The sequence below is a fragment of the Pyrus communis genome, chromosome 8 (assembly GCF_963583255.1).
Source record: "Pyrus communis chromosome 8, drPyrComm1.1, whole genome shotgun sequence".
NCBI classification, from domain to species: Eukaryota; Viridiplantae; Streptophyta; class Magnoliopsida; order Rosales; family Rosaceae; genus Pyrus; species Pyrus communis.
In genome coordinates, this window is record NC_084810.1 from 13,336,664 (window position 1) to 13,364,074 (window position 27,411).

Genomic DNA, 27,411 nt, shown 5'->3' on the forward strand with positions numbered 1-27,411 from the left:
TCGTATAGGGTTAAGGAGTGTAGCTGTAAAAAATCATCAAAATCGGAGTTAAAACAACCGTTAAATTGTGATTTTTCATTGATAACTGTCGAAAAATTTTGTCCCGTTACTTGATCTCTGAATGTTTGTTTATTGCAATTTTTAGCATATGAGATCTCAAAGTATATACAAACATGTTTAATAGCTGGATCGTTGAAACTAGTTTCGTAGAATGTATATCCCATAAAAACAATTGATTCACTAACACTTAAGAGTTTGTTTATACTTTCATTAAGTATAACATAAGATTTTGTGGTATCCACTAGTGTAAATATGTTAAATTGAAGATTGAATTCATTCATTGTATTCATATAGGGTCAATGAGTGTAGCTGTAAAAAATCATCAAAATCGGAGTTAAAATAAACGTTAAATTGTGATTTTTCTTTTTATAACCGTCGAAAAGTTTTGTCCTGTTACTCGATCTCAGAATGTTTGTTTTTTGCAATTAGTTTCGAAGTATATACAAACATGTTTGACGGTTAGATCATTGAAACTAGTTTCGTAGAATGCGTACCCCCATCAAGTTCAATGGTGTGTGTGTATATATATTTATTAAGTAGATTTAAATCTGTTTATTTTGTATGTATAATTGACCGGTACACGGAGTAGTACATCACTTGTCATTATAAAAATAGTGGGATATGTGTGATAAAAAGTTAATAACTTAAAAAAATAAAAATTCTCACCACTTCTATTAAAACACATGGTGTACTATTTGTGTTCCTATTACAATGAAAAATTTCTCAAGAAAAAAAGGAGAGAGAGAGAGGTAAATGACGTACACGTGTCAGGAACATAACTGTCGGATCTTATCCTAACAATAACAAGTGTACACTTGATAGACCACGGTGGAAAAACCCACGCTACTAGTAGCAAGCAAAATTGAAAATACCACTAGGTCCCATCTTTCCCTCTGTTTTTTGTTTCCTTTTCAGCTCTTCTTATAATTTTCATTTTTCCCTCCCTTTTTCTTCAAAGGGCAGCATGATGCATATTAATTATTACAGTTTTTAGGGGTATAAAATTTAATTTAAAATTTTAATATATATATATATATATATAATTATAGTCAATATTTGGGGGGTATAATTATTATAGTATATATAATTATTATAATTATTATAGTTAATTTAATATATATATATATATATATATATTTATTATAGTTTTTAGGAGTATAAAATTGTTAAATTAATATATATAATTATTATAGTATTTTTGTAGGGTTATAAAATTATTAAATTAATATTCTGCTTGTCGTGTATCGTGTTATCCACGTGTATACCTGAACTAACCCGTTATCTTAACAGGTGCTCATCAGGTTACCCGATAACGACCTGATTCGTTATTGTGTCGACCCGAACACCTGTTAATTTTGTGTCGTGTCGTGTCGGGTTATCGGGTCGTATCAGGAATTGCTAGGCCTACCCTCATATGAGGCAAAACAATCAGTTCATTGCTTTCAATTCAATTCTCCAATTCAAGTATGGAAATTGAAAATTAAATTACTGACCAAAACCGAGAAGAAAAGACGAGAGGCAGTCATGGTGCTTGTGGTGTGAAGTATACGGTTTTTAAAAATAAAAAAAATAAAAAAATATGGGATTTTTTTTTTTTTTTCTCCAAAGGTAAGAAATTTATTAAATTCGAATAGAGATGTTTACATCAGAAGTAAATGTATTAAACAACTGTTCAGGCTCAAGACCATTCCAACTATAAAAGTCCCATTCCCTTACCACAAACGAAACTACTATACTACCTTGTTACAAGCCCAATGAGCGAAGATAAATTTACTAACCTCAATTGTTGCTTCAAAAGCTAAATCCTGAATATCAAAGAGGACAACATGAGGTTGCATTTTCCCATTAAGCATGTCCACGAGACATTTGGAATCTAACTCAACCTGAACGACCTCAAAGCCCTTCTCAATTCAAGCCATCACCGTTCCTCATATCACTTCTGTCTCCGCCATTAAGCTAGACTCATATAACAAGCCACCTCCGCAACCCGCCCCTGAAAAATGCCTGCAAAATTTTGTGCCACCCATCCAAAATCACCTCGTCATGACTCTTGATCCAAGCTCTATCCAAGTTAACTTTAATTGTACGAAAATGTGGCTGTACCCAACTGGTATGGGATAATAGCCTTTTCTTTTTCTCAACTCTGAATTCTCATCTGGGTGTTTTTTCCCAATTCCCACCCCACTCCCCCCAAAAAAAAATACCTCCCAATTCTTCTCCAATTTTTCTCGGCACCTCAGAATCTGGGTTTTGGCTTTTACAGTCTGTTTTGGAGAATTCTGTAAAATTCCAGTTGGATTTTTGGGCTTTTGTTGTTTTGTTGTTGTAGTGACTGATTGGTTATGGAGAAAAGCTGGATGAGGAGGAGGATATGCATTTTTCTAATTTTGTGTGTTTCCATTGCGACTTATGGAGCAACTTTCCCAGGTGATCTGAAAATTCTGAATGATTTCAGAAAAGGGTTGGAGAATTCAGAGCTTTTGGAATGGCCAGACAATGGAAACGACCCTTGCGGCCCTCCATGGCCTCATATGTACTGCAATGGGGACAGAGTCACATAGATTAAGGTTCAGAAAATGGGACTAAAAGGTCCTTTGCCCTAGAACTTCAACCAGCTATCTAAGCTCAACAACCTTGGCTTCCAAAGGAACAACTTTAATGGGAAATTGCCTACCTTTAGTGGCTTATTAGAACTCGAATTTGCTTACTTGGATAACAATGATTTCGATACAATCCTTTTAGATTTCTTTGATGGTCTTATCAGTCTAAGGGTTATGGCATTGGATCACATTCCGTTGAATGCGTCTACCGGATGGTCTTTGCCTAATGAGTTGGCAAAATCTGTTCAATTGCAAAATCCGTCCTTGATTGAATGTAATTTGGCAGGACCGTTGCCGGAGTTTTTAGGCGCATTGCCGTCCCTCACTGTCCTGCAACTTTTGTTTAATAGATTAACAAGTGTGATTCCGGCTAGTTTTGCAGAGTTTTTGGTGCAGACGTTGTGGTTGAATAATCAAGATGGTAGACTGATTGGTCCTATTGATGTAATTGCATCAATGTCGTCGTTAACACAGGTTTGGCTGCATGGAAACCAGTTCACCAGAACAATTCTGGCAAACATTGATGATCTTTCTTCTCTCAGGGAACTCAACCTTAATGGCAACCAACTTGTTGGTCTGATTCCGCAGTCACTGGCAGACATAAAGCTTGACAAATTGGACCTGGGAAATAACCGACTAATGGGTGCAATACCGAAGTTCAAGTTTGGTAATGTTTCTTATAACTCTAATCCATTTTGTCAAACTGATCCTGGGCTACAATGTGCCCCAGAAGTTACTGCACTTTTGGATTTCCTTAGTGCTTTGAATTATCCATTTAGTCTTGCATCCAAGTGGTCTGATAATAATCCATGTGAGACGTCGTGGTTGGGATTGAGTTGCAATCCACAAACTAAGGTTTCCGTCGTCAATTTGCCTAGACGCAAGCTAATTGCTAATTTGAGTCCTTCACTTGCAAAGTTAGATTCTGTGATTGATGTAAGGCTTCCAGGAAACAACATTAGTGGTAAAGTTCCTACTAACTTTACTGAGTCGAAATCCTTGAGATTATTGGATAATCGAGCCTCCTTTACCAAAATTCCGTGACACTGTGAAGGTTATCACCGAGGGAAATCCTCTTTTAGTTGCTAATCAAACAGTTACCCCTCCTCCATTATTAGAAGCCCGCCTCCACTTAACAAGTCACGACCTCCGTCGAACAGTCCATCAGATACCCCATCATATGGTGGTGGAAAAACACCACTATCCCATAGTCCACCTTCTCCAATTACACACTCAAGTCGTAATCCATCTGGTTCTTCTGTCCAAGTGGATGTTCAACCGCAAAGTTCTAAAAAAATCCAAACCAGTTATTATTGTGGCTGGAATTGTAGTTGTTTCTGTTGCGACCCTTCTGATGATTTGTCTGTCTATTTACTGCTGTAATAAAAAGGAAAAAAAATATCTCGGAGGCTCCTTCTTCAGTTGTGATTCACCCTAGAGACCCATCTGATCCAGAAAATATGTATAAGGTTTCAGTTTCTAGTAATACCACCGGAAGCTTGTCAACTAAAACTTGGACTACTGTCAGTAACTTCAGCAGTGGAACAGATAACTCTCATACGATTGAGGCTGGGAACCTTGTTCTTCGAAAGGTGACTAAAGGTTTTGCACCCGAAAATGAGCTAGACTGTGGCGGATTTGGAACTGTTTACAAGGGTGAACCAGACGATGGGACAAAAATAGCAGTTAAAAGAATGGAAGGTGGGGTAATCAGTAATAAAGCATTGGATGAATTTCAGTCAGAAATTGATGTTCTTTCCAAGGTTCGTCATCAACATCTGGTTTCTTTTTTGGGTTACTCCGTCGAAGGAAATGAAAGGCTTCTTGCCTATGAGTATATGTCTCAAGGCGCTCTTAGCAGGCATCTTTTCCATTGGAAGAGCTTCAATCTGACGCCATTATCTTGGACAAGGAGACTCATAATTCTGTTGGATGTTGCAAGAGTGATGGAATACCTACATAATTTAGCCCGCCAAACCTTCATACACCGAGATCTCAAATCTTCCAATATTCTTCTGGGTGATGACTTTGATGCAAAACATTCAGTTTTGGGGTTGGTGAAACTTACTCCAGATGGGGAGAAGTCTGTTGCAACTAAGCTTCCAGGGACATTTGGATACCTTGCACCTGAATATGCCGCTAAGATTTCTTTTAAATCCCCTATCAAATTTGCTTCTGGAATCGAATTATTTAAGTTCATTGCACAACTGCTGTAAAATCATATACATGTTACGATTATAAATTGATGTTGTCTTGTACTTGTAACACATGTCTACAACTGCTGTAAATTCAAAATTCCTTTTATTTTTTCACCTCGAAGAGAGATAAATCGCTTTTGAATAACACCAAGGTGATAAAATGACCTGCAAATCAAATTCTCGTACTATCTCTTTTGGTTTACCAAAGTATGTTCACTCAGAGATCAGAAAGCAATATGCTGATTAAACTAAACATTTATTTTGTGACTGAAACAAAGTGAAGATAACTAGTTCTATTGGCTGTCGATTTTTTCCATAGGGTTGCGACTTGGTGACTGCATCTTACTTTAGCTAAAAATGCCGGTAGTTTCCTTGAAATGGAGGGACTCTATGTGATATCCTGCAGATGATTGAATATTTTAGTTTTCAAATCGTTATGTACTTTTACATCTAATCTACATAACTTGTCTTACTAAATCATGATCATTGATTTCAGTGATGGGGAAAATCACAACAAAAGCATATGTGTTCAGCTTTGGAGTGGTGTTAATGGAACTTTTAACTGGATTGATGGCGCTTGATGAGAACCGGCCAGATGAAAGCAGGTGCTTGGCCGAGTGGTTTTGGTGAATAAAGTCAAGCAAGGAGAAGCTTGTGGCTGCAATTGACCTAACTCTTGAAGTAAATGAAGAAACTTTTGAGAGCATTTCGATAATAGCTGAACTAGCTGGTCATTGCACAGCGAGGGAACCAAGCCATCGGCCTATATCAACGCTCCCCCGGGAGCTCCCTTCCTGTTGCAACAATTTTCCAGAAAAGTTGATCGTGAAATTCACATGCGTCGGAGATCATATTTTTACCACGTAATTTCAAACCAGTCAATAGATGCAATTTTAAGCATGGACCAAAATCAATTAGTTTTTGTGATTGAAGGCTGAAGCAGTCAAAGACATGAACTAATGCAAACAGACTTGTTATTTGTAATTTTTCGCTTCACTGGTTCTGCTTAGGCTGCAATCTCTATTTTGCTCTTTGGGTACATACTACATGAGTTCTGGATTTGAAGTAGAATGTTGTGTTTTATTGTGTTCGTGTCGTGTCGGCGTCACGTGAAGTTACTCTAAACTCAAAGCCGATTCATTAACTTATCATATCCAAACACATAACCCTGCCATTTGTAGATTTTGATGTGTCGGATTTGAACAACTTTTTGTAATGATTATTTATGATGAAAGATTTACAAAATAAACAGTTCGGATCTTGAATGCAATGCTGACTGAGCTACAAAACGACAAATGTATTTAGAAAAATAAAAGATTTATAATAAAGATAATGTATAGCTGTGGTATAAAAACGTGTGTTTTAAGTGAACACTAACCCTACTAGTTAATACCGGTGTCAACCTATTATGTACGGACTTGACTCACTCTTTAAGACTGACTGAACTCTTAAATTTTCTGCGAAGAAACACATGTTGTCTATTTATTTCGAAAAAAACACGTCAAAGTTGTTTTTTAGGAAGCACTTGTATATTTATTAAAAATTTCAATGTGATGTTAATAGAATTTCTTTTCCTGAAATTACTTCTGACCATAAGTACTTTAAAAAAAAAAAAAATTGGTGAGAATTGACCATAATTATTTTTGGTGAGAATCGAACCTAAAACCTCTCATTTACAAAAAAAAAAATCACTAAATAGTAATACTAAGTGGCAATTGTTTTTAAAATAAAGTTTAGAAAGTGCACAGGTCGCTTTGCAGCACAAAAATCGGCGGTTGTGAAGTTGGTCCCAAATCACAAGAACCTGCTGATTTTATTTAAACAAACATAATTTGAGGGAAAGATTTTCTACAGTGGTCAGGAGCATCAGGTATTCTGAATTTTTTTACTCGTTGTAGTTTTAATTAAAAATATTAAAATTAAGATTTAACGGATAAAAAATTCAGAATATTTTATACTTCATAAAACCTATCCACTTTGAGAAGGAGAGGATTGACATAAAATGCCTCTTGAGTGTTTTGCTAATTAATGCTATTATTCATAAATTTCTCTGTCATAGTTGTATGGTTATCACAACTTATGGACTTAATATTTTCAATAGTTAGGGTCAACAACCAATATTTCTTAACAATTTGTCTATTTCGTTATATAATTCTCCAAATAAAAAAAAATGAAGTACATACGGGATAGTTTTACACTTTTAAAAAGTCCAACTTAATCTCACATGTGTATGTCACATGCTCATTTTATCAGCAAAAATGTCAAAGTTAACCTTGAATTGGAGCAAGTAGTAAACTAGGGTGTTACTTTTTAATTTTTCTTTAATAGTCTGGAGTACTCAGTATTACATGAAATAAACGGTCATGATTGAATTGATGAAATACTATTTTTACTTACTTGTCAATCTAATAGATATAAAGCCGCTTGAAGACTTACCCATTACCTTTCCAAAAACTTCCCTAAGTTTTTAAGTACTAACAATGTGCTGGTTACATATAGTGTTTTAACATTTTTGTATCGTATCATTTTTTTGGGGGTGTGATATCCACACACCCTTTTTTACTTCTCCCACACCTTTTAAGTTTCCGGCCGTCAGATTGAATGAATTGAAGAAGATCAACGGACATAAATTAATAAAGATGTGTGAGAAGTAAAAAAGGGTGTGTGGATAGCACACCCCTTTTTTTGTCATGTAACATTATTCTCAAGACAACATACATGTTAACTTTTCACGCCTAAATGTATTAACTCAAATTAATTTGTAAATTTTATGTGTAGAATTGTGTTTCAACCATACACTAATTTCTCTATATTTCTGACAAGAATCACCACGACATGAGACATTTCAAATAATATCAAGTTGACAAGTTGAACATAAAGCAAGCACCTTATAATATCATGAAACCTAATTATGTGAAACACATTACAAAAAAATGACCAAGTTATTATGCTAAATGATTTTTCAGAAATAAAAGATATATAACAAGTCTATCGTATTTTGCGAATGAACATTAGCCAGCCCCGTTAACTAACGTATTGTTATTGTGTAAACCCACTTTACAGGCCTAACTATATAAGTTTTATGTTTATTCGTGTCATGTTTTTGCGTCGTATATTATTTTTCAAGGTCTGATTAAAATTATAATTTAGACAAGATAACATTTTAGATCTTGCCACATCCCTTGTTTATTAGAGTGAGGCTCTTTAGAATAGCGGTATTTTAAACAATGAGTCTTCCCGCGTACACAGCAACCCCAATCCAACTCCCTCAACTTCCCAAACAACCACCGCCGTTTCTCCCACTTCCAAACCCTTCCCAGTCCACCTCCCCTAATCCGAACCAGTACCGGAAGCACTCCTTCTCGCTTGAAAGGACCAAAACCCCTATAGACCCCACTGTTTCATGGACCTCATCAATATCCCACCGCTGCCGAAATGGTCATTTAGCTGAAGCTCTTGCTCACTTCATCCAAATGAGACGAGCTGGCGTCGAACCCAACCACGTCACATTTGTTACACTTCTCTCTGGCTGCGCCCATTTTCCGGCCAAGGGCGTTCTGTTCGGGCCTTCGCTTCATGCCTATGCCCGGAAGCTCGGATTGGATACAAATAATGTGATGGTGGGCACGGCGGTGATTGATATGTATGCCAAGTGTGGCGGTGTGGATTTTGCTAGGTTGGTTTTTGATGGGCTGGATGTGAAGAATTCAATGTCTTGGAATACTATGATTGATGGGTATATGAAAAATGGGAAGGTTAGGGATGCGGTTGAGCTGTTTGAAAAAATGCCTAAGAGAGATGCGGTTTCTTGGACCGTGTTGATTGGTGGGTTTGTCAAGAAAGGTCAGTTCGAGCAAGCGTTGGAGTGGTTTAGAGAGATGCAGCTCGCGGGAGTTGAACCAGACTATGTGACCATAATTGCTGTAATCGCTGCGTGTGCAGATCTGGGAACGCTTGGTCTAGGTTTGTGGCTAAACTGTTTTGTTATGAAGCGAGACTTTAAAGACAATGTTAGGATAAGTAACTCGTTGGTTGATATGTATTCTCGATGTGGTTGTATTGGTTTTGCTCGTCAAGTCTTCGAGAACATGCCGGAAAGGACATTGGTATCATGGAACTCGATGATTGTGGGATTTGCAGTTAATGGGCACGCAGAGGAAGCTCTTGAGTTCTTCAACCTGATGCAGAAGAAAGGGCTCAAGCCAGACGGGGTCAGCTTCACTGGAGCACTCACCGCCTGCAGCCATGCTGGTTTAGTCGATGAGGGGCTCCATTACTTTGATAACATGAAGGGAGTTCACAGAATAACACCCAGAATCGAGCATTATGGATGCATAGTCGATCTCTATAGCCGTGCAGGGAGGTTGGAAGATGCCTTGGGTGTAATAGAAAACATGCCGATGAAACCAAATGAAGTTGTGTTGGGTTCTTTGTTGGCCGCTTGTAGAACCATTGGGAACATCAGTTTAGCTGAAAGATTGATGAAGTACCTCTCTGAGGTTGATCCTGGTGTTGATTCCAACTATGTGCTCCTAGCGAATATATATGCAGCTGCTGGACGGTGGGATGGTGCAAACAAGGTTAGGAAGAAGATGAAAGACCTCAGAGTACAGAAGACACCGGGATGTAGTTCCGTTGAGGTTGACTGTAACATTCATGAATTCGTGGCCGGTGATAAATCCCATGTTGACACAGACTGTATATATTCAACCCTAGAGCTTCTCTCCTTTGAGCTCACATTATGTGGGTATGTTCCAGAAAACATTGTGAGAGAACCGTACAAGTTTGATTGACACTGTAGTTGTAGATTATTCAAGAATACAATATATTTCTGCGACTGCTTGTGAAGCTCCGAAACCAGTCTTGTCAATATAATTCAAGAAGTGATTTCGTACACCCTCCCACCCCACCCCCCCAAAAAAAAAAAAAAAAAAAAAAGAATTCCCTATGTTTATTCAATCTAACACAAGGGGAAAAAAACAAAAAAATGTGCAAAACGAGAAAATGGGTGTGCGGAAATTATTTTGCTATATAATTCGTTTGTGAGATGTGAACTAAAACTATGACATGGTACTGAAAAAACCAGTACAAACAAGTTAAAAAAAAAAACTTTATGATATTAGCATCGGTGAAATGAGAAGAGAAGAAACACCAAACCAACAACAGAGAACTTCATCGACCCGAAAAGTGATGAATGAAGGTTCTTTCTTCCTTGGGTTGTTTACAGCCTCTAGCAGTTATATCCATTGCCATCAAAATATGTTCTCCCACAAAGTCAAGTTCCATAGCAATGGAAGAGAAAGCATTCCAGTCCGTGCATAGTCTGTTGCATCTGTTCCCACCACAAATTCGAAAGCCACATGTAGAACTCTCAGTAACTAGAAGGCAACCTTCAGATTGAGAAGTATATATAGGCTTTATGAACAAATTTCAATCCCAAAGGCAACCTGAGAAGGGAATTTTTCCCCAAAAGCATCATGAGCAAAGAACTGGTGTAGTTTTGCAAGTACTTCATTGTTAAATGCCTCAAATAGATGCTACACTAGGTCGCCTTCCGCAAAGCATCTCTTCCACTCTCTCAGCCACCTCTACCTTCCCGTGAATCCTACAAGCCCCCAACAATGCACCCCATAATGCCTCATCCGGCTCCACCGCCATCCCCAAAACCAATTCCTCTGCTTCATCCACCCGTCCCACCCTACCCAACAAATCCACCATACAGGTATAATGCTCCAACCCGGGCATCACCCCAAACCTCTGCTTCATCATTTCAAAATACTCCTTTCCCTTCTCCGTCAGCCCTCCATGACTACACGCTGTCAACACCGTAGTGAAAGTCACCCCGTCCGGCCTCTCTCCTGCCTCCACCATCCTATCAAACAACTCAAACACCTCATCAAACACTCCATGCATCCCATAACCCGCCATAATTGCCGACCAAGAAATCTCATTCCTCATTAGCATTCCGTCAAACACTTTATGGGCACCCGCCAAATCACCACACTTGGCATACATACTAATCAACGCATTCGAATTCGCCAAGTCAAAGCCAAACCCATTGACCAAAACAGCTCCATGAACTTGTTTGCCGAGCCTCAACACCGATAACCCGGCACAAGATTTGAGAACCGCAGGCAAGGTATGGCGGTCGAAGGGTTTATTGGCGGCGAGCATTCGGAGAAAAATGGACAGAGACTGAGAGAAGAGGCCTTGGGAAGAGTGGGCTCTGATGAGGGTGTTGAATATGAAGGTTGGTCGGCTAGTGCAGAAGGAGAAGAGAAGGTTGGATTGCTTCAGTTGGGAGGAGGCGGCGTAGGAGCAGAGGAGCTTCGTTCGAATGAAGTCGTGGCGGGAAATGCCGAGTTTTATGGTTTTAGCATGGAGCTGCGTGAGGGTTCGGAGGTTCTTGGACGAACTGCAGCCGTCGAGTAGAGTGGCGTAGAATGGTATGAGGCCGCGAGGTGGAGGAACAGCCATTGCTGCCTGTATAGGGAGCAATTGTTCCTGAAAGCACAATCGTGAAACCCTAACGCGATATCAAATTCGACCGTTCCATTCAAACAAATCATTACTTTACAAAAACGTTCTTTGGAAAAAATCTCAGGGTGGAATACTTTTTTAGGTAACAAAAAAATTTAGGAAGGCCACCTAGTTTTACAATTAGTGGTATTCCTGTTTATTTATAAATGATGTTTTAGGTTCGATTCTTGTCAAATAAAAATTTGAATTACATTATTACTAACCCATTGTAAGTTTAAGGCCACCATCTCCCCCTTAATGTAAACACTGTTGTTCGTTAAAAAAAAAAAAAAAAAAAAAGTTTAGCAAGGGTATGGCAGACTTACTTGAACCTAGACCTTGGTCTAAGCGAAAATAACGATCCTTACAAACTCAACCGATCTTCGTAGGCACAAACGTGTCATAATTTCATTCTCTACTAATTCACGACTACACAAGTTCATTCTCTGCTAAATTAATAATAAGCTCAATTTATAAGATAAGAGCATTTCCAAATGAAATGTCACATTTTAAACATCAAAATGATACGTGATGGTTTATGTGGCAATTTAACATTTTGTACAATTTTTTACTCCACACTATATGTTAAATAATATTATCATTCTATAATTCTTTTTATCTCTTTGTGGGGTTCAATTAGTGAGACAACAAATCAAATACTTGATATACAATAACATTTATTATATATTGCATCACATCTATTAAAAAATCATTTAACAAACTTTACAGTTGCTGTCAAATTTGACAGCAAAAAACTTTGCCTTCAATTGATTCAGCGCCATGTAAGAAACTAAAGGCTCGGTCGGAAAGAGTTTGCTGCCATTTTTTACTGTTGTATGTTTACGTAGGAGTTTTCACATAACCTTTGGAGATGCTCTAATACCTAATAAAAAATTCATTTAAGTCTCAAGTAAGGGATAGGATCAAGGGACAAATATTTTTACAAACATTTTTACACTTCTTTGTAGCATTTAGATTTTATAACATCCAAGGGTTCTTATTTATTCATTAAGTGACTTGGATCCTTATGTGGATTTACAAACTTTTTTTTTTTTTTTTTTTTTTAGATTTTATGTTTTTATTTTTATTTTTAATATTAGTTAAAATCCACATAAGTATCCAAGTCACTTAATGAATAAATAAGAACCCTTGGATGTTATAAAATCTAAAGGCTATAAAGAAGTGTAAAAATATTTGTCCTTTGATCCTATCCCCTCAAGTAATATATAAATTAATAATTTCCTATTACTAAGGGTTCTTTGGAAGTGCTTTTAAAATGGATGAAAGTGCTTTTTGTGAAAATATTTTTAGAACCAATCTTTAGTAAAAATGCAAGTGAATCCTGAAAAAATAAAAATAAAAAAAAATAAAAAACACTTAAAGTGCTTCGTGCAAGAAATACCAGTTATGTGTTTCTTATAGGAAGCACTTTAAGTGCTTTTGGAACCCGGAAATATTTTCTCTAAAAGCGTTTTCAATCATTTTAAAAGCACTTTCAAACGAGCTCTAAGACATTTTTTGTTTAAATAGAGTTTTGGCTTGCAATAGTGTTCCACTTCTGTACTACGTAACATTAAATGCTAAGAGCATTGGAGAAAATGCAAAATACCTTAAAAAATTAATAAGCTATTAATTAAACAATAAATTAATAAATAAATGATTAATTTATCAATTATTTAATATTCCACTAAATTAATAGATTTTCTTGGTCCTAAGACTAATAATTTATGTTTGTTTGGAAGTGTTTTTAATATAGGTAAAAATAGTTTTAGACCACCAAAAGCACTTCTGACATTGTCTAACAAAAAAAGTTAAAAACGATTCTAGGTTGGAAAAAAAAAAAAAAACATTTGAGGTATTTTCTGAAAGAAACACCTATTGTATGCTTCCTTCAACACTCTATGCCAATAAAGTAAGGCCCCTTGCACAACCCCATGTTAACCCTATCAAATCTCCTCTATATCTGGCCTTGGATCTAGAAATGTCCACAGCTTGGAAATTGAATCTCCATCTATGGAAATTCTTTATGCAACAATTAATTTTGGAAGATTCATAATTCGTTTTATGTTTGATTGTTGAAGTCAAACAGTCTTCAGCAACAACAACAACAACAACAAGCCAATGGCTAGTTCTCAAGCCAAGTCCTAAAAAACAAATGGAGGGTTGAGATTAAAACTAGGTTGTATGGTTAAGGTTAGAATGGTACAATGTTTGGTAGAGTTAGTCTTCTTTCTCAATAGAGATAAGATTGATGACTATAATTGGGACCAAAACCCTACTACTATGATATATATATATGATTCCAAGCTGCAATGTTTAGCAGTTGTCACCCTCTTACATTCTCATTCTCTCTGCTCTGAGTTCTAACTGATATTGAAATTCCTTTTTATTCGAACACCCAAAATACAAAATATTAACATGGCCTCATAGCCTAGGTTCGATTAAATCAACAGGGTATTGTGGAAGCTATCTTTTTGGCAAGATTTCGAACATTTGAAACCCCATAAAGTGGTTTAAAAACTGAGAGATGTCTGGATCAAGCAGCAGTGAGCTTAGAGCTCCCATTTTCAATAACGAGAACTATGATTTCTAGAGGATTAGGATGACCACCATTTTCAAGTCACAAGATCTTTGAAAATTGGTTTGAGAAGAGTATGAAATTCCAGATTTAGATGATGAGTCCAAGGATCATGAGGAGCCCTTTATGATTCGGAAAACAATATTGAGGGACAATGTGATGAGAGATAGATGCTAAGGCACTAGGAAAATATAAGGGGCAATTTCAGATGCCATCATTCCTAGAATATCAAATGAATAAACATCCAAAGCCGTATGGGAGATCCTATAAATAGAATATAGAGGTGACAAGAAGGTAACCAAAGTAAAACTTCAATCTCTTAGACATGATTTTGAGTATACACGCATGAGAGAGGTTGAACATCTTAAAGATTATTTTACTAGGTTGTTTGATGTTGTGAACCAAATGGAAACCCTTGGGGAAAGAACTACCTAAGTAGAAACTTGTACATAAATTATTAATTAGTTTGACAAGACCCTATGATTCTATAATGAATATTATAGAGGAAACCAAGGACACTGGCACACTGGATGCACAAGAAATATGGCTTCTTTGAAAGCCTTTGAGCCAAGGTTAGAGAGACATGTTAATGCAGACACAAAGAGGGCTTTTAAGTCACTTAGTGTTAATCCTAGATATGGGAGTTCAATTGGTCAATACAACAATTTCAAGCAACAAAATAAAAAATGGAAAAAGGGAAAATTAAGAGATGGGAAAGAAACCCAAGCTTGCATGTGAGAAATAATAGTGTAGAAGGCAAATAACCACTTCATAAAACCTGTGATAAGGCACACCTTGGTGTTTCTTGGTTAAAGGGGAAAATCAAATGTCACAAGTGTAATAAATTTGGTGTCTGTCAAGTCACTGGTTCTGGTTAGTACTTTTGTTAATTCCCACTAAGTTCAACTTGACACACCCCGACGGAAGTCAAGGTGTGCTGGCCATCATGTGAGGATGACGTAGCCATGTGCACAGTGCGGAAGCAAAAGATAATAATAAAAGTACGAATAAATAAAAACCAAACTACAAAACAAAGTAGTTAACATACAAGTGCAAGTGTGAGGGTGAAAAACAATATTCAAAGCATAGAAAGCCTAGTGCAGTCCAGAGGAATAACGCTAACTAAACACACCTAGAAGTGGTCCTACACTGGTGACAATCTGTCAGATATGCCGTGGATTCCTCGTAAGCCACCAAAAAGCAACCCAAACTAGAACCTGGAGGGGCGTAAAATAGAAAGTGTGAGTGGGCAAAAACAAAGCTTTTCAAAATGATTTCATTATCAAAAGTTTTAACCCCTCGCCGTAAAACCTGTATAGTTTCCTAGAAAATAGAATATACACATATATCAAAAACATGCTCAGAAATATGCCATGCCGAATGGCTCCACATAAAATGTAAGTAACCCAGGCAATGTCAATCAATGCAAGTAACATGTCAGCTGGAGTCACCTAACATGACCTGTACGGCTGAATCTAGAGCTTAAATCCCCAACTCACTAACTATACCTGCACACAAGTCGGAACCACCTAAAGTGGTCTATACGACAGGACTGGGTGTAAATAAATACTCTCAAGTGCTATGATCACGTGAAGACTGGGCGAATAATCGCGGGTCACCTACGAGTCGGAACCACCTAAAGTGGTCTGTACGACAGGACTGTGCACCTAACTTGGATCTAAGATGAGCGTGTGGTGCAGGAGGTGAACATCACGTGAAGGACTGTGCCCTACTCTGGACGGGAGCACTAACACCGGGGGTGCAGGTTATGAGCTCTCTATGCATCTTACATAACCACTAATTCACAATCTTAGACCATAACTTACCTGGCACTTACCTATGCATCCGCAGCACCAATCATAAATATATGCAACTACTAATGCATAATTAAAATAGGCAAAGACTATGCATGGCATTTTAAAACATATAAACATTCCATATCATTTTCTGGGAAAAACCACAAGTATATAGGTATTTACAGAAAACCAAAAGCCCACTCACTGGTATGTGGAAGGGTCGTAACCCCCTTGCCTCGAGTGACTGCACTTGTCCTCAGGATAGGTCTCACCTATATGCGAAACAACTATAAAAACGTCAATTTAAAGCACATAACCAAAACTAGGTAATAACTTCTCATACAATGCTCAAATAGGGTGTGTGAATACACCAACGTGATCTACTTAACCTCACGAACAACCCCATATTTTTAAAATAATTTTCTGACGTCACACGTGCCCTCACGCGCTGGCCAAGGCACAGCTAGACGTGCCGACGACGCGCAGGCACGTGCCTGGCACACGGACGGAATCTCTAACGGCAATAGGGAATATTCTGTCCAAAAGCAAGCATATTCCGTTAAAACTAAGTTGACACCGTTGAGAATATTCCATTAACTTAACGGAATATTCCCTTGTCTTCTCCGGTGAGTTTCGCCGGCCGCCGTCTGCGTTGTTGGAAACTGGAAAATTTTTCAAAACTTCATATCTTCTTCATTTCTCAACCAAATTCCATGAAATTGGTACCAAATTGAAGTTTACAACGAGTAGAACAAAACCTTACCACTTTGACAACCTAAAACCAACGGAATCTCGTCGGAAAAACCCACGATATTCCGGCCAAACCTGCAACTCACGATCTCGACATCCAATTCCTTCCAACTTTCTTCCCCGAGCTTCATGAGGACCTCCTAAACCTCCCTGTGATCTTAAAAACTCCTAAGAACTTCACGATCACGTGTGCATGAACAGTGCATGAAAACTGGGGTTAGGATTCTCGAGGTTTTCAAAGGTTTCAAGTCTCACAAATGGTATGGATGAACTCAGGAGCTTGCAAGGAGTTTGAATCTTACCTTCTAGACGTCGATCCGTGCGTGGAAGATTGGTTTTGAAGTTCGTCCGTACATTTGCAAAGGAAATGGGATGAAGTCCCAGAGAAGAATAAAAAGAGAGAGTCACAGGAGTGTGTGTGTGTCATGTAGAGTTAACCACCAAAAACAACAAAACAACACCCCACAACACCAATTAACGTCCAAGGGCATTTTAGTCTTTTTGCACCTACGATACAAATTATTCCGGACGGGTTGTCACACAACTCCTCTCATCTCAACCGTACAATAGTTCTCAATGCTTTAGATCTTTTTCACAGTATCCTAGGTGTTTACCCCTGTTAACCTTTCTAGGTTTAAATGTACCTTCATCCTCTATTCGAATCCTCTCTCACAGTTTCGATTTCGTGCCACCATGTTGACTCATCAAGCTCTACCCTATAGCTCTAATTCTCCATCTCTAGTTCTTCGCGGAAGGATGCGATCTCAATCCTTGAAATTTGAATTGTCGCTTTCAAAGTACATTCTCAACCCTCATTTCATCCTCAACCCTTTAAGGCAACAAAATCCTCATCTTCCTTTGTTTCCTACCTCCCACTCTGTTTTTCCAGTCTCGTGTGCATATTCTAGAACATTAGTATGATGGTGATTCTTTGCGTTCGATTTCGTCTGACAACTTTAACGGTGGCGTTGAAGAAATTTATGTTTCTGGCTCTTCCTTCCGCTCTGATGCCGCCACTTAGTCTGTAGACTTCTAAAGTTAGTGTCTAGGAAAGTACTAATTATGGGGGGAGTTCAAATTTTTATTAGGAAAACTTGGACCTATTTTGTTTTGTTTGTAATCTAAATTAGTCTTCATCTGTATCAAGGTCTTCCATTTCAGCATATGCACCCCCGACATTTTAAAGATCATCATCAGTACCTATAGAGTTGTTGATGCCTTGCCCCTACTTTGCTAAAAGAGCTTTCACTTGTGATACTAGAATATCATTCTTCTTTTTCAAATCTTTTTTTCTTTTTCCAATTCTTTTGCAACTCTTTATTCTCCTTTTCCAAGTTGACGAAACTAGTTGATAGAAGCTTTATTTGCTCTCACAGTCACACTAATGGATGCATACTTCGTCAAACCCTCCCACAATGGCTAAATGCATACAAGAATTTCTCACTTTGAATTTGACGATAAAATTGAGAATCAAGTACCTTTGTGACAAAGATGTAGTAAAAATGAATTATTTTTTATGCCAGCATTTACCCATGAAAAAAAAAAATGAATTGTGTATATTGAGATCCTTTTTGCCTATAAAATCATGAGTATTCATAATATGAGGTAGAACATAGCATTTAACTCTTTAAGCTTGGTGCTTCTTTATGCTTGAGAGCATTTCTCTTCATTGTATATTAAAAACATATTCTCTGTTTATAGACTCAGTTAACACTCGAGCCCTAACTACTTGTGGCTACAAAAAATTATAATTAGGAAAGATGCTTTGATAAAATGAAATATAATTCAAGTACAAATTGTTGAGATGAAAGTATAAAAGTCGTTGGTATCTTTCCTCACAACCTCCAAAGCCTCACAACTTTTGATATCACTGATTCATGTTTTTGATGATATCACTGATTCATGTTTTTGATAAAAAAAAAAGCCTATCCGAAAATGATGTAAGAATCAAAATTAGCATTACATTTCAACACTTTGGGAATTAATTCAACTAATTTGCCAAAACGAAATGCAATTATCATTTCAATTGAATTGGATTTTCGGGTTATAAGTTTGGAAATTTCCGTAGTTCATTCACTCAAAAGTTTATGTGCATAACCTAAAACAAAATTAAGATGAAATAAGACCTTACTCGACTGCAACCACCAAGTACCTGAAGATGCAAGTATCTGGGTGTTGAGGGAGAGAGTGAGTCAGGGAAGTGAGACAAATCAGAGTGCAATAGGGAAAAAAGTGCATAAAAAAAATTAAGAGTGGGCAAGAGAGGGAGACAAAGAGGAGGTGGTGGTCGCCAATGATGGAAACCATTGGATTCTGCACAGCAGAGGGAGATGAAGGGAGCGAGGTGAAAAGTGCAGATAGACGAAGGGGGGCTTCGTGAAAGTGAGCTTTTTCTTTATGGAAGATGAAAGAAAGTTTCATTTATTTGATTTTTAATTTTTGTCTTTTATGAATAGTTTTTTTATACAATTACTGAAGCATCTTTAGCCTCACGTGTAAGCATCTCACATTACTTTAAAATTCTGTGACGCGTTATTCGTTACCAATAAACTTTGATTTGGGTGGTAAAAATTCCTACCCATTTATGTGTAACAAATGTGAAGGTTATATGTGACGCATATAATCTAAAAAATATTCTAGGTCCCGTGAAAGTTTTTATGTGATGCTTTCTAAAATCTCTTCACTGATTTTCGTAATATATGACGATTTTTTGGGTGCCACCACTAATTCCGCCACATATTCCTTATTTTCTTGTAGTGAAAGGGGGAGATTGTGTTTGGTTTTTCTTGTCAAAAATGTAATATGTACCACACATGCTGAAATTAGTTTAGGACATACTTTGCACAAGGGGTTGTTATTGTTGGAAATATTTACTCAAGGGTTTAGGCCATCATTTCAAAGGATTATTCATGCATATGCATTTCGCATTTAAAATTTCTACTGCCTTTTGATAATTGATGTTGTCTGGTCAAAACTACTTGCTACTTTCTAGCTAGCTGAGCATGCAAATTAAGACTACCCATATGGGCTGACTGACACATTTTTGTAGAAGGACTGCTTTTAGCCCTTGATCTATTCAGATCATTTTCTGGATTGACAAGTATTTCTTATACTTGCTAGCTGAAAACAAACAATCCTTTTGCTTAAAAATAATTGCTAGGGCTTATTTGTTCTTAGGTTTTCTAGTTAAATTTTAAAGAGATAGAGTGCATTCAAAGCTCTTGAGCTTGCCTCTCTTTTATTTATGGAACCCTAGCTGCCAAAATGTTTTTCATGCATTAAACTACTAATCATTGAGAATAGGTTTGCATTGTTTTCATGGTCTAGCTTTAAGTTTCAAGTCTTCATTTAGACCTATTTTTGGGTTCATGTTGGATTCTTCCTTTAACTATTTGACTAGAGAAACTAACTAGTCTTTTGAATCCAGATTTCACATTATCATCACCATCATATCATTTGCATTGAGAGTGTTGGTCTCGGTGCCGCAAGGAGAAGAGTTCAAGGTTGGAGACGCCTTCTAATGAAGATTGAAGACATCTTCATCTTGTGCAAAGTAAGGTTGCACAAAGGTAAAGCTACTTCATAGATTAGATTTAGGAATTGAAGTTGATGTATTAATTTATATGGTATTTGCACTAGTGGATGGTACTCCGTGCAGTCCTTGATTTTTAAATCAAAGGTGGATTTTTTCGATCAAAACCTTTTGTATTTCTTCATGCTTAAACTTATTTACTATCTAGATATGTATATGGTATGTTGTATGAACTACTTAGTTCATGAACTGATATGTAAAGGTGCTTAACTATATGTTGCTGCATTGTGAGATTTAATTGCCTTGTTGTTGACTAGGCTAACATACTGGTCTACTAAGTTTGTTTCTAGAATCTGGGTTTTTGGTTCTGATGATTGTACTTGTTGACTAGTTCCTATGTTTAGTCCACATTGATTATTTTAGATGTTAATATGTGTATTGAACTGGAGTAATATTGATTAGGAAAACTTACAATAAGCAAAGTTTGATTTATTGATTTGTGTTTGATTACTTGACAAATTTGAACTTAGTTGACTGGTGATTTTGACTAGTCAGTCTAGGATACTTTATTTTTTAACTAAAGAATATCGTGCTTGTTACCCAATTCATGTATCATCATTATCATCCTTCTGTGGTCCTAGAAAGTTGCAAATATTTATATATTGTATGAATTGGACTACTTTCCAACCCTTTCCCCCTCGTCTTTGGATCATCAAGGTGGAATACTTGTTTCGTCATACTTCCGAGGATGTGGGGATCATCCTCAAACCATCGAATGTTTGTGTTGATGAATAACAAGAAATTATCTTCAATAACACTTTCTGAGTTATTTGGGTTTGTATCATACCAATGACATGTGGACATCTTAACCTCCAACTTAACCTCCTTACAGTTTGCGTATAACAATTGAACCATACTTATAATTTTGCCGAAGAAAAAACTGTTTGCATTTTTCCCAGGACAAATATTCCACTGTTTTAGTGTACAACTTATCGCATTATTCCACTGTCATGAATCACGTTTCGGCTATTATGGGACCACATGCCAATTCCAGTAGTTCTTCGTTGAACAAAGGCGATTTATCTTCTCTCAACTGTCTCATCTAATTTAATCAAATACCACTATATATGTAAGTTTTCTTCAACAAACAAAAACAAATTAATTTAAAATTAAAAAGACTTACATGTTTGGCAAACTAACTCGGAAACAATTGTCTATCCATTTCAACCCATGATTGGAAGGATATTGGGTCTTCATCAATGCTTGATGTTGTTGTGGAATAACTAGACATTATTGCAATTGTTTAATATGACCTAATGAGCCACCTTCAAGTCGATGTCTTTAAATGGTTCAGACAAAGGTTCTTCGCTGAATGGTCGTCTAGGTTGAGCAAAGACAAATAGTTTTTCGGTTCGCTTATCCCATCAACATTGCTCAGGCGCTTATTAAAGGAAGTTTCAACATTTAGAAGATACATCGTACAAAACCTAAGTGATTTTTATAAAATGACCGCCTCCGCTATGGATTTTTCGGGTTGTGCCCTGTTGCGGACGAACTGCTTGTACTAGATGAGTAGGTAAAAAAAACAACATTATGAGAAATTTTATTTCAATTTCTGGATAAAGAATATTAACAAACATACTAACAAGATTACCTCTCAATTGGATACATCTAACGATTATGCACCGACCAAACAAGCTTTGCCTCATCTGGTAGATGTATTAGAAGGTGAACCATACTCATGCAAAAATGTCCATAGATACATTTGCTCTAGTTGGCATAGGACATATATAATATCCTTGCTCAAGTCATCTACGTTTGACTTTCGCAACGTTTCAGCACATAATTGCTAGAAGAACTAAGACAAATATATTATCGTCTCAGCAACCTTATTGTCCAAGTAAGGTCGAATACCAATGGAAAAGAGCCGTTGTAGTAACACATGACAATCACAACTCTTCAAACCCAACAGCATGCCACTGTCCATTTTAACATGTCTTGATATATTGTCAGCGTGCCTATCTGGAAATTTCACACTTTGCAATCACTTAAGGAACCTTTCTTGCGTTCTGGTTTGAAAGTATAATTGACGGTTTCTTCTTATATTTACCATTGACACATTCCTCTCACAAGTTGAGCCTTATCCCCACTTCTTTCATGCCAATACAATTCTTCATGGTGTCCTTCAATTTTCCCTCGATAGATGGAGTCGTTCCCACCACATTTTCACAAAGGTTCTTCTCAATATACATGGGAACTGCAATGTGTTTGATTTTCAACTTCGGCCAGTATAATTCAAAAAATACTATTTCTCGTCCAATTTAGCAGTTCCACTAGCCTTGGTCTTTTCCCTGAATTGGAGACTATTCAACTTGGACAATATCTCATCTTCGGACCATTCCCTTGATCTAAGCCAAAACTTTGTTTTCCCATTAAATGCTTTAGACTCCCTACGCCAGTCATGATTGAAGAGGAGCCATCTTCGATGGCCCAAGTAGCATGAGTGCCAAAATGACAAGGTGTAATCACTAATATAAGGTATGCTATATAACCTTTGATGCTCCAGCCCGACAACATACCATAAGCTAGGAAATCATGAATTGTCCACATAACTGTTGTTCATATAGTAAACATTTTCTCAGTGAACTTGTCGTATGTTCATACACCATTTTTCCATAAATCTATCAACCCACCAGTCAACAACCCTATATAAACATCAATGGAATCACTGGGTGACTTGGGGCCGAGTATTAAAAAAACTCATGATCTTTGATTTTTTTGAAGCATCACTAGAGGGCAAGTTATAAGGAATCTCCATGACAACCATCAGCCAAGTGTTGTGCTCATTTGAAAAATGTCCAAACAGTTTAAAGTTGTGGATAAGAAGTCTTAATCTGACATTTCTTCGCTGCGCCGTAAAATCAAGATACATTTTATCAAATTATGTCGGATGTCGTAGTACATCATCATCAAAATCTTCGTCCTTATGCCACCTCATATTACGTGCAATGTGGGTCGACATGTTATTCTTGTAATCTTGGCTTCAGTGGAAAATGATGCAACACCTAGTTAGGAATTTAGTTTTTCCGATATTACAACTCATTGCACTTAGGGCAATTGTCTAGCTTCTTAAATTCACCATAAAACAATATACAAGTATTTTTGCATGCATGGATCTTTCGATATTCCAACCCAAGATCGTTCAACATCTTCTTTGATGTAGAATGATTTACAGGCAATGCATTAGGTTTCAGAATAATATGTTTAATAATCTCCGTCATCATATCATGATTCTGATTGGTCATAGTACACTCTACTTTCATGTACATCAATTGCACAATGGCTGTTAGGATCGAGAAATCTTGACAACTGTAATACAATTCTCCCTGAGCTTCTTTCAACAATCTATTGTATTTCTCAGGGTCTATGGAGGCTCATCGTCCATCTTGAGCTAAGCGTTAGGGTAAGTATCATTCGATATGTCTATCACTTAGTCATCATCAACACGGCCAGATTAAGGGGGTTAATGCCGTTGTCAGAAGTTGTTGACGCTTTAATCGGCGATTCTCATTAATAAGTCAAATTCGAGTAAGTGTTTTCTGTTCCATTCTCGTTCAAATGATATCAAACTTTGTCAAATGTCATCCAAACACAGTTGTTACATTTCACGCATGGACACCTGATACAATTATGAGCACCAACATAGTTGCTTGAAAATCCAATAAATGTGTCGATCCCATCCAATATTCGTCATAACTTCTGTCGTGACTTTATCCACCCTTTTGTCCATTGTGCCTGTTTCTAAAGAATTTAGTGATCATGAAAAGTTGATATACGATCATTCATCCCCTTCTGCCTCCGGTGATGATCCCATCGCATTCAAAAGTGCACTTTGTGTGTTGCGGTTTGCGATTCAAGCAACTATTTTCAACGTAAAAAATTCGATAGCATCTCCCTAGAGTTCCCCAAATGTGCGACATAGATATTATAAACAAATATCTAGTATGCACTTGAAGAACATTAGGGGATACAACTGAATTTTTCCCAATCAAAACTTAGCCACATTTATCACAAACCTTAAACACATATTATTGCACTCCCAAACTATCCTAACTGGACAGTTCAAGAATCAGTTAGATCGTAGAGGTGTGTACTACATCTATGCACACTCTAACATACTCTCAAACGAGTATAAGGTTTTACGATTTTATTATACGAAGTTAGTCAACATAATTAACCTCATATAAAGGTTATGAAATTTCAATAAATTTCACACTGTGATTTCTTAGGCTAATGTTGTACAAATTTAATACACCTAAGCTACATATGTTTCAATAAAACACAAACTCAAAATTTCACACAACCCACAATCACAACATTCATTTATATCACTATTAAATAAATTAAAATTTCATAAAAAAATTAAATTAAAAGATACATACCTTTCCTTTAATTATCTTCCAATTCAATCACAAACTTGCAAGAAAGAAAATTAATAAATTATACAATTTAACTAAAAAATATTTAACAATATGAGATGAAAAACAAACCTTAACTTAATATGGGGAGGGAGAGTGAGAGATGGGTGATGAGGTGGGATGAGATAGGTATGAGATGGGTATGAGTGAAGAAAGAGAGCATAGTTTTTGGTAGAAAGGACCAGCAATGTATGGAAGGAAGAAGAAAGAAAGGAGAAGGACAAAGAAGTCGCACAACTTGTTTTAATGAATTGGGGTTAGGTCGACAAACGGGTTCATTGGCCAAAGTTAAGAAGGGCGTTAAGCAAAAAAGGTGTCCGTGGGGTTTTTGATAGGTCATCCTTGATCTTTGCCTGACGCATTATACGCTTTGCCCAACAAAATGGTTCGTCGGACAAACTCACCTATGCTGACGAATTGCTTTTCATTGGGAAAAAGTTGGCATAATATGCATCATTTTTTTCCCTTGGCGCGAAAAACTTGCCTGATGAAAATTCTTTACCCAACGTAACTTTTTTCGTCGCCTAAAGCCTCTAAAGACCCCAAAACGTTGACTGCTTTTATCCAACCAAATTTTTTATTTTGTCGGGCAAAGTAACTTTAGCTGACAAAATTTTGTTTATCGAGCAAAATTTTGACAAGCAAATAGTAATTTCTAGTAGTGTTTGATTGATTTTCTAGCATGTAAATTGATGATAATTGCTTAGCAAATAGCAATGCCAAAACGAAACAGATAACTTTTATGACACGAGTACTTAGTTGTGATGTTTCATATAGTAATATATAGGGGTGGTATTGGTACGATTACCGTACCAATTACCATACACTTTTGGTATGACAAAATCTATTACCATTACTATGCCAAACTTTCGGTATATCGAATTTCGGCATACCAAATAGTTTGGTTGGCATGGTATGGTAATGGTAATTACCACTTTGTTTTGGGCCAAATTTTGTTTTTTTTTTTCAACCCAATTTGTCACATCCCCGCCCGAGCTCCACCACATCCCGAGCTCGACTTCACCGTAGGACGATATTGTCCGTTTTGGGCCCCGACCACACCCTCACAGTTTTGTTTCTGGGAAATCACATAAGAACTTCCTAGTGAGTCACCCATCCTAGGATTGCTCTCGCCCGAACTCGCTTAACTTCGGAGTTGAGTTCCCAGAAACAAAACCATGAGAGTATGTTCAGGGCCTAAAGCAGACAATATCGTGCTACGGCGAAGTCGAGCTCAGAATGTGGTGGAGCCCAAGCCGGGATGTGACAATTTGGTATCAGAGCCAATCCCTGGCTAGAAGTGTGCCGACAAAGACGTTAGGCCCCTAAGGGGGGGGTGGATTGTTACATCACACATCGCCCAGGGGAGTGGATTATGTAAGCCTTATATGTATATTCTCATCTATACCTAGCATGAGGCTTTTTAGTAGTTCACTGGCTTCGGGTTCCATTGGAACTCCGAAGTTAAGTGAGTTTGCGCAAGAGCAATCACAGGATGGGTGACCCACTGGGAAGTTCTCGTGTGATTTCCCAGAAACAAAACAATGAGGGCATGGTCGGGGCCCAAAACGGACAATGTCGTGTTACGGTGGAGTCGAGCCATGAATGTGGTGGGGGCCCGGGTCGAGATGTGACAATTCAAGACCCAAACGTGTTTTGGCCACTTTCGTTGGGTTTCTAAAACTTTTTTATTTAATTATGAGATTTTATAGAGATTCATTTAAGAAACAAGAAGTAAATAGATGGAAAAATGGCTGAAAGAATCCAACATCCCTAAAAAAAATAGTACAAAGATTCCTAAATTCCATCTCTACATTATTTAAAATTGTACAAAAATTAACTTGATAGACAAAGCCAGGGAGAAAGACATCCCAATTTGATGAAGGAGAAGATGAGATGGACTGCGAAGAGAGAGAGAGAGTTGCCGGAACGGGAGCAACATAGATGAAGTCGATGGCTAGATGAGTGAAAAGATGAAGAGTCACAACACAATAAAGCTTAAGTTTTTTTATTGGGAAAGTAGAGGTTAGAGGATGAGATGATTGGATAAATGACTAGGAAAAAAATATAAAGTGCATACATAATGATAATAATACCTAAGTATATATATAAAGGAAAACTAATGAAAAATGCTTTAAAACTTTGAGTTTTAACGATAAGGACAAAATAAAGGGTAAAGTGAATAGTACCAAGATTGATTTTTTAGTGTAAAAATGTGGTTTTTCATTAAGTGAACAGTACCGTGGGCTTTTCGTTAAAACTCCCTATTTATAAATGAATAACTAAATGATATAATATTAATAGTAGTGATACGGTATGGTATACCACTAGTAATGGTTTTGAATACCTTTACTATACCAAACATTTCCAATGGTACAAACTTTTTAATACAACTTTAGTATGGTACAGTTGGTAATTTAGTTGGTATGGTAATTTGACAAAAAATTTCACCCCTAGTAATAAAATATCATGTACTAATTTTTTACTACGTATTATTGACACAGAACCACTATATGTGTGTATACATTTCTATTGAAACCCTTCTCCAAAATAAGATACGGGATTATATGTCACCATCCCAAGATTCTATTCCAATCCGGTAAATACGCCTTGAGAACATATAGTCAATTTTGACAGTGACAGTTACCGTAACTTTTCAATTCATCAGGGGTCAACTCCAGGAGAAGCCCAAAACGGGCGAAAATGTGACATGCGCTACACCATCTGATGTCACAAAATGATTCTTCTGGGTAAAAGTATTGTACATAAGAGATTTTTTACAATGTTTTGGAGTATTCAGATTTTTTTTTCAACTGTTTTATGTCTGATTAGAAAAATAAAAATGAAGATGGAGCAACTAAAATGTTAAAAGTATTGTATACTTTAGAGCATCATAAAAT

At 37.0% G+C, this 27,411-nt stretch overlaps 2 protein-coding genes and 1 pseudogene across 2 annotated transcripts; 2 read left to right on the plus strand and 1 right to left on the minus strand.

Moving 5' to 3' along the window:
* Positions 1 to 2,402: 2,402 nt before the first annotated feature.
* On the plus strand, positions 2,403 to 5,725 carry LOC137742981 (receptor protein kinase TMK1-like; annotated as a pseudogene).
* Positions 5,726 to 8,078: 2,353 nt separating this feature from the next.
* Positions 8,079 to 9,754, plus strand: LOC137743787 (pentatricopeptide repeat-containing protein At1g05750, chloroplastic). The gene has a single exon (XM_068483726.1). The coding sequence runs from the start codon at positions 8,086 to 8,088 to the stop codon at positions 9,649 to 9,651; it is 1,566 nt and encodes a 521-aa protein (XP_068339827.1). The 5' UTR covers positions 8,079 to 8,085; the 3' UTR covers positions 9,652 to 9,754.
* A 122-nt stretch (positions 9,755 to 9,876) lies between these two features.
* Positions 9,877 to 11,400, minus strand: LOC137741310 (pentatricopeptide repeat-containing protein At4g16470-like). The gene has a single exon (XM_068481030.1). The coding sequence runs from the start codon at positions 11,333 to 11,335 to the stop codon at positions 10,385 to 10,387; it is 951 nt and encodes a 316-aa protein (XP_068337131.1). The 5' UTR covers positions 11,336 to 11,400; the 3' UTR covers positions 9,877 to 10,384.
* Between the last annotated feature and the right edge of the window lie 16,011 nt (positions 11,401 to 27,411).